The 8,059-nt window shown below is 60.5% G+C and overlaps 1 protein-coding gene across 2 annotated transcripts; it reads left to right on the top strand.

The window, feature by feature from the left end:
* Positions 1-4,324: 4,324 nt before the first annotated feature.
* On the top strand, positions 4,325-7,356 carry SIX2 (SIX homeobox 2; the record flags this gene model as incomplete). Of its 2 annotated transcripts, none has more annotated exons than XM_082851281.1 (2): positions 4,325-4,884; positions 7,026-7,356. In XM_082851281.1, 2 exons carry the CDS (start codon positions 4,325-4,327, stop codon positions 7,354-7,356), a joined length of 891 nt encoding a protein of 296 aa, XP_082707407.1. The 2 variants fall into 2 exon arrangements, with proteins under 2 accessions (XP_082707407.1, XP_082707406.1); XM_082851280.1 differs by having other exon boundaries at positions 4,325-4,890.
* Positions 7,357-8,059: the final 703 nt, after the last annotated feature.

Raw genomic sequence — 8,059 nt, 5'->3', positions numbered from 1 at the left:
GGCGGAGGGGCAGCGGCTGCCCCCGCTGGACGCTGCTGCTCCGGCCCTTGGGGGCCCGGGACCGTGCCAGCCACGTGCGGCGCAGGCGATGCACCGTTTCGCTCTGTTTCACGAGGGCGGCCACCCGGAGCCCAGTTCCCTGTATCCCCGGGCGCCACCGGAACCGTCTTCAAAAACGGAGAATTGCTTCGAGCGGAATTCCCGCGCCCTGACCTGCCCCAAAAGTCGGCCAACACAGAAAACCGTGCGGTGCGGGGGGTCGCAAATGCCAGGGGACAGGCGGGGCGGCGGCGGAAGCCCCGCTTTCACCGAAACGCGAGCGAGGCCCAAGCGGGAGGCCGGGTGGGAGCGAGTGTGGGGGGAACAGGGCTCTGCGGCCGCGGTCGCAGAGGGGAAGCGCCCTGCTTCCCCACCCCCGGGCCGGGACACCCCAGAAATGCAGAACGGCGGGGAGGGCTTGAGGCGGGCGGCGCCAGGGCCGGAGTCTGCCCAGGGGATTTCTGCAATCTTTATAAGCTGGAAAAATAAAGATTAAAGAAAAGAAAAGGTCTGGTTCTCTGGTTTGGCACCGAACCCCGCCCCCTTCTCTGCTGGCGTTGGAAATAGCCAGCTAGCAGCTCCTTTTCCTTAGCAACCCCTTCTTTACGAAAAGCCCCAAACCAGTCAGGGGAGCCCTTGCGAGGTTGGTTCCGCTGTTTTCTCCCTTTCTCCGAAAGTCCCGGGAGTGGGCCACGTGCTGCCCCTGGGATGGGCAATGGGTACCATCTGCGGGGGCCCAGCCTCAGACTGTCCCTGACCAAGAGTCGGGGCAAAGGCACTGGGTCAGTGTGGGCTCGTTAAAGCTCACCCATCCACCCCTGCTGCTGCCTTCCAGAAAGTCTATCCCAAAGGACTCCAGGCCCACTTTGGAGATGAAAGGAGACGTTTCAATAAAGCCCAAATTTCCACAGGTCTACAAAGTTTTCTCCTCCCCAGCCATGGAGCTTCCAGTTGTGCAGGCCTTTCAAGTGTGTCTTAGGGGAGGAATAGATTGCATAGTCCACAGATTCCTTGGATTGGGGTGGGGTAGACCCACCGTGTCTGGCACCCTCAGGCCTCTCCAGCAGCTGCTCTGAGCACTGGAACCTGGGGCTGAGATTGCCTTAGGGTCAGGCTGGCATCTATCAAATCCTGGAGGACCCGAATGCCTGCCAAGTACTCTGTCCTGTGGCAAAGGCTGTCAGGGAGGGGGCTAGGCAGGGAGGGGGCTGCAGAGTGTAAAGAGACCCTAGCTGAGCTCCTAGCCTTTTTTAGGGCAGGCGCTCAGCTGCCTCTGCTGGCAAAAGGTTCTAGCCCAGACCTGCTAAAACTGGTTTCCTACAGATATGGGGGAAGGGCAGAACTAGTGGCATATGGACACACACCCATGCATTGAGTAATGATGTTACAGGGTTTTGCGCTCACTCTTTTCACATGGCACACACTATATTATCCAAGATGGCAGGTACCGCGTGTGCTCTCCTGGCAGGTCTGACCCTTGGGCTCAGCACCCAGAAGCCACAAAGAGAGCAACACTAGCAGGGACAGTGAGTCTGAAGCTCCAGAAAATCTGCCTTAGCTGAACATGGGCAGGACCCAGGCCCGAAGGAAGTTCAAGCTTGACGCTCCAAGGGTCCAGGGAGGGGCATATTCCCAGCGGAAGCTGTGGCTGAGGTTGCAGTTTACCCACTTTTTCCAGGTTAGTATTCTTAGACTCATTCCGGCAACAGGGACCTGAAAGATCACGCAGGCTTCATCTAATAGAGAGAATGAGGTGGAGACCATAAACTGGCCCAAAGTCTCACACCAGGAAGTTACTGACCAGTCCCACTCACCTGCACCAGACTAGGGTGCTCCCCAACAGTTAGGACTTGATCTTGCCAAGATGTAAGACCGCCATGGCCAGAGGTGGGACCTGCCTGCCAGTCATTAACCACGTGGCTGAGGAAGAGGTCTTGGAAAGAGTAGGTTGCCCTTTCTTGGGACGAGTAAGGTGGGCTCTGAACCTCACTGCAGCCAAGGGTAAGTACTTCCTCATGTCTTCCAGAGTCCTCTAAGCCTGGCTCTGGGGCAAACCCTGTGTGGCAGCACATGGGACTCTGGATAAAGTGGCCTGGACACAGCAGAGCTCCTCTCAGCAGACTGATGCAGGCTCTGAGCATGCCACCTGAGATTCTGCAGGGAGCTGTCCCTGCCACTGGCTTGGAACATACTTTGATAACCCTGTGGTCTCCATACATCTGGACAGGCCCCCAGAGGCAAAAGTCTTCGGGAGTATCACAGGGTTCCACTCTTTCATGACTGCAAGTCCCCCACAGGACGTCTAGAATGCTAGAGCAGGGGGGAAACTTTGGGAAATGTTACTAAGGGTTAGAGGAACAAGTAGGAGACTTGATCAAAAACACCAAGCAAAGTCACAGCTTGAACCCAGGGCTCTGGACCCGCATTCCAGTGCTCCTAGCACAAACTTCTGAGTAAATTTAAAGGGGTAGGAACCAAGAAATGTGGCCTAGACACAGATTACACAGTCCTAAGCTGAAGGCAGAGCCGGGGCTCTGTTTTGGCTTGAGTCCTGGCACTGGGAGCCAGCGAGGCTCCAGCCTGCAACAGCTCAGAGCCAAGACGGGAAACGGAGGTGGGAAAGACCAGTCGGGGAAGGAGCTAACCCCGGGGCTTTTCAAAACCGTAGAAACAGCCGCAACACCCCCTCTTCCACTCCAGCCCTCCCACCTACTCGCCTGCCCTTCTCCCAGAGAACCAGCGCCACGTGTTTACACACGCGCCGTGACAAAGAAGCAAAAAATAGGATCCCCTTTTTAAGCCCCTCATTCCGGAGCTCGGCGACCCGGTTCTCATGTTGGAATTGGCCAGAGCCGAGTCCAAGCTGAGAGGCCAGAAGGTGGTGGATCTTGCCTCCCCGACCACCCACAGGAGACGGGCCAAGACCATCCTAGATTCCCTGCCCTCGCATCCCTATGGGCAGACCACCGGCGCTGCCCACCGGAGTCAACTTCCGTGGAGGCCACACGGAAGTGCCGGGAGCTTCTCGGGCCGTGGGACCCGTGGGGTTAAGTCTGAGTCCCCGCCCAGCGAAGAGCCAAGAGAGCTCAGCCGGGCGGTACCGGCCGCGGGGCAGCCGGCCCGGTGAAGAGAAGGAGGAAAGGCGGGATCCTCCAAGAAGTAGATTCTCAAGCGTCCGCCCGTAGCCACTGCCAACTTTTCCTCAGTTCTCTCTTGCTCCCTCCCCCTCTCCCTCGCGGACCTCGCGGGTCCCGAACTCCTAGGATGGGGGTGGGGCACTGTCAGCAGGAAAAGCCACATCTTTAAGGGGCGCCCTAGCGCGTCCAAACTCTCCCACCCCACTGGTCAGCTCCTGGGCAGAATCCACCCGGCAAACAGCAGCCCCGGGAGCGGCGTGACGACCCGGGGGACAGCCGGCGCGGCCTTGCGAAAAGCTGGGCAAAGTTTCTTCCCCCTCGTGGCTCCCTCCACTCCACTCCCTCCCCTTCTTCCCGGCACCCCCTTAACGTCCTCCGCCTTCTCTTCTCCTCTCTTCCCTCCCCACCTCGGTCCTCCCCTTTTCTTCTATGCGCGTCTCCACTCCGCCCCCCCCCGCCTCCCGGGTCCAGCTCCTCCCTTGCTCTTTGGGCGTCCGCCCCGTCAATCACCGCCGCCGCTGGCCTCTGCCCGGCCCTCTCCGCCTCCCAGGCTCTTGGAGCGCCTCCGGCTCCCGTCTCGGGCTGCCCTACGCTTTGCACGGAGCCCGGCGATCTGTCAGCGGAGCAGGCCGGGGGGGAGCCGCCAGGCCCGCCGGGCTCGGGTTACCAGTGACTGACAGCGTCTCCATGGCGAATAATTTGACTCCGACTATTGTCTGGCGCGGGCAGGCCCCGGGTCAGATAACCAGACCAATCAGGGCGCGGGCCGCCGCGCCTCATGCCCGCTTAGAATAATATTATTAAAAAAGCAGCGAGCGAGCTAGACGGGAGGGAGAGCTAGCGAGAAGCGAACGAGGGAGCGGCTGGCGGGCGGGAGGGCGCGGAGCATGCGGAGCGGCGCCCCGGGCGGCCCCCGGGCTTGGACGAGGACTCAGGAGAAGTGCGCGGGCGGCGGGGGCGCGGAGGGGCGCGGGACCCGCGGCCGGCTCGGGGACGTCCTGCAGTGACTCGGAGTTCTCCGGGAGCCAGCGCCAGGCCGGGCCCCCCCCCCCCCGCCCGCCTCTTGGCCCGGACGGTCCGGCGGGGAGGCGCCCATGCCGGACCGCGCGGCGCGCTGAGGGCGCGCGCGGGCGGGCGCAACCGGCACCATGTCTATGCTACCCACCTTCGGCTTCACGCAGGAGCAAGTGGCGTGCGTGTGCGAGGTGCTGCAACAGGGCGGCAACATCGAGCGACTGGGCCGCTTCCTGTGGTCTCTGCCCGCCTGCGAGCACCTCCACAAGAATGAAAGCGTGCTCAAGGCCAAGGCGGTGGTGGCCTTCCACCGCGGCAACTTCCGCGAGCTCTACAAGATCCTGGAGAGCCATCAGTTCTCGCCGCACAACCACGCCAAGCTGCAGCAGCTGTGGCTCAAGGCGCACTATATCGAGGCGGAGAAGCTGCGCGGCCGGCCTCTGGGCGCTGTGGGCAAGTACCGAGTGCGCCGCAAGTTTCCCCTGCCCCGCTCCATCTGGGACGGCGAGGAGACCAGCTACTGCTTCAAGGAAAAGAGTCGAAGCGTGCTGCGCGAGTGGTACGCTCACAACCCCTACCCCTCACCCCGCGAGAAGCGCGAGCTGGCGGAAGCCACGGGCCTCACCACCACGCAGGTCAGCAACTGGTTCAAGAACCGGCGGCAGCGCGACCGGGCGGCCGAGGCCAAGGAAAGGTACGAGTAAGTAGAACTTTGGCGCCAGCTACCCCGGGCTCGAGGGAGGGGGTCCCAGGGCGTCCACTCAGCCACTGAAGAGGCTTGAACTGGGCCCGCTCGTCCTAGCAAGGGCCCTGCTGCAGCCTGGTCTGACCCGGACGGCGCTTGCCGGCGACCAAGTGATCCGAAATTTGTCTAAAGCGGGCAGAGCAATCGGGAAGTTGTCAACTAACTCCCTGGTCGCTTGTGAGCAAAAGTGGAGAAGCAGCGACCTTCGGGACAAAGGCAAGACGGTAGGCCTGGATTCCAGGCACGGGGCGCACAGCGGGCAAGGCCTGTTAGTCCTCCGAAGGTCGGAGGACACAGGGTTTTGGCGAGGACTATGGGGGGGGCGGTGCGGGGTGCGGGGTTTAGACTGCCGGTGAGAATTCACCAGCACTTCCCAGGGCTTCCCGTCTGCCTCACTCAGCTACAGACCGTGTGATTTGGGGTCAGTACTGGGATTGGAACTTTCCTGGTACGACGTGGATGTGGAGCGGCCTGGAAGAATTTTCCTTGTCTGGATAGGAGAGTTGATAGGGAAAGTCTTGGCGCGCATTGAAAGGACCAAGAGGTGAAAGGCTTGGGGAGGAAGTGTCAGCTCTAGGAGAGAAGAGAAACACATGTCCCTTTTTCTGCCTCGTTGGACCCAGCAGCCCTTCCCTGGCCTGCCAAGCCCTTAGCTCCTCTCTGCTCAGGCTCTACCCTCTTTGGCAGGTAGGTCGGTATGTCTGGGGTGAGCTGAGAGCAGCAGAAAGGCTGGGAGTTGCTTGTCCTCAGGGAAACCAGGACTTGCTGAACTAGCCTTGCAGTTGACCATGAGGCCGTTGTGGCTTTGGCCCCTCAGAACCCCAAATCTGGAGGGGGAGAAGCTGACTGTGGGAACAGAATCAGCCTGAGTGTAAGAGCAGAACGAGACACCCGGGGTCTGTGGTACGGGGTGTGTGCAGCCTGGAGTGAATGGCCAGGGTCAGAGTACGGGTGCTGAACAGTGGAATCAGTGGGGGGGGGGGGGGGTTCAAGCTGACCTTGGTCTCTAAGACCATGAGGTTGGAGCATCCACAGTTGTAAGGATTCAGCTGCCAGCCCTGTGGGAAGTTCCCTTCCAGGAAAACAGAAAGAAAAGGCCCTGGGGAGCCAGTAAAGAGAGAATCTACCCAAGAATTCAAACCTCCAAATCTGGGCAGGGGCTGTCCTGGTCAGAGACAGGGCAGGAGGTGGGTTCTCCCTGCTGAGGTCCCCCTCCCCCCAGAATACAATGCATCCAGAGTCCTGAAGAGCTAAGTTCTCAGGTCAGGCCCCAGGTGAGGGCTGAAGAGTCCCTCAGTTTCTGGTATGGTGAAAAAGTCTAGGCCAGGATTAGCAATCCCCTTCACTCTTCCTTCTCTCTTCTCCCAGAAGTTGCCCCCCACACCCCAGCTTCAGGCCCCCAGCTGAAGTTTCTGCTGTGCCACCAGGGAAAGGGAGTCCTGCATCCTTAGGGCCTCGTTCCTAGGCCAAGCAAGGAAAACCCTAACAAGGCCTGCCAGTTTGGAACTAGAGGGAAAAGACCCTTAGCTCCAGGAACCTGTCCCTCAGACAGGGTTTTCCCTCAAGCAGAGAAAAGCAAAGGGAGATGAGGACCTGTGATATCCCCAACCTCAAGTGGACCCTCAGCCTAGAATCTAGGGGCCCTGACTCTCCTGGACCCACTTCTCCGCAACAAACCCTGGCTTGAGTAGCCAAGAGTGATCTGAAAACCCAGGCACCTTCTCCTCCTCCCTGTCCCTGTTCCCTACAACTCCAATGAACCCTGCTCCCCTGCCCCTCTGCTCTGGAAAAGAAAAGTTAGCCACTCAGTGGGGGTAGGCAGGGAGGGCAGAACACACGGAGAGCAGAAAGATATTCGTGAGATTGAGAGCAGGAGAGGTGGGGAGATAGAAACGATACAGGGAGAAGGTATAAGAGAGAAATCGGGTCTGGAGGGACTGAAAGAGCCAGAGCCCAGGCTTGGCCGCGAAAACGTGTTAGAAACCGAAAACACCCGCAGGCAGCGCGCGGCGGCTCTGGCTCAGGGCGACGCGGCGCCGAGCAGCCTCGGTTTCCCCGCTGACCCGGCTGCTTTGCTCCTGCACTTGCAGGGAGAACAGCGAGAACTCCAACTCCAACAGCCACAATCCGCTGGCTGCGTCGCTGAACGGCAGTGGCAAGTCTGTGCTAGGCAGCTCGGAGGACGAGAAGACGCCGTCGGGGACGCCAGACCACTCGTCGTCCAGCCCCGCGCTGCTGCTCAGCCCGCCGCCGCCACCCGGGCTGCCGTCCCTGCACAGCCTGGGCCACCCTCCGGGCCCCAGCGCCGTGCCCGTGCCCGTGCCGGGGGGAGGCGGCTCGGACCCACTGCAGCATCACCACGGCCTGCAGGACTCCATCCTCAACCCCATGTCGGCCAACCTCGTGGACCTGGGCTCCTAGAGCCCCGCCTGCCTCGACGCGCTTGCCTTCTGGGCTGGTCGCTCGGGACCTGAGAAGGACCGTGTCCGGAGGGCGCCCCGCGCCGGCGGCCCCACCAGGTACTGAAAGACCCGCGCGCTGAGCGGGCAGAACTGCCGGCCCGGGCAGGGCGGATGGCTCTCTGGTTTAGTCTTTGTTCGGGATTTATTTTCAACAAGTTGCTTCTTTGGAGATCCTTTGGAGGCCTGGGACCGGGTCTTGAACCAGGGAAGGGAATAAATTATACACCATTCTCCTACTCTCTCTCCGTGCCTCCTCTTCCGCTCTCTTCCCTTGCCTTCCTTGCTCTTTCTTCCTCTCATTCCCCTTCTCTTCTCTCTTCTCCTTTCCCTTTCTTCTTCTTGCTTTCCCCCTCTGCACTGTCTCTGTTTCCCGCTGTACTTCCGGCTTGCCATCTCTCGCTAGGTTTCTATTACTCTGTCTCTGTTTTTCGGTTTCTCCTCTCCGCCAGCCTCCTGCACCTCGCGGGCTGTACGCGTCGGTCTTTCTCCTCGTGCCTGGCGGTCTATTTGCCCTCCCCCCATTCCTCACTTTGCGGGGGTGGGAGTGGGAGGGGGAAGAGCAAAGAAAAGACAGGGCCTTTGAACCCGGGCTTTCTCCAGAGGCCCTCCCCCCGGGGTCAGCTGGGGGCTGCAGGTGTCAGCGCTGCCTAGTAACTTAAGTG

This window comes from Leucopleurus acutus (genome assembly GCF_964270905.1).
Source record: "Leucopleurus acutus genome assembly, chromosome: 12".
NCBI classification, from domain to species: Eukaryota; Metazoa; Chordata; class Mammalia; order Artiodactyla; family Delphinidae; genus Leucopleurus; species Leucopleurus acutus.
The sequence above is the reverse complement of the archived record's forward strand: the minus strand, read 5'-3'. Positions and strand labels throughout refer to the sequence as shown.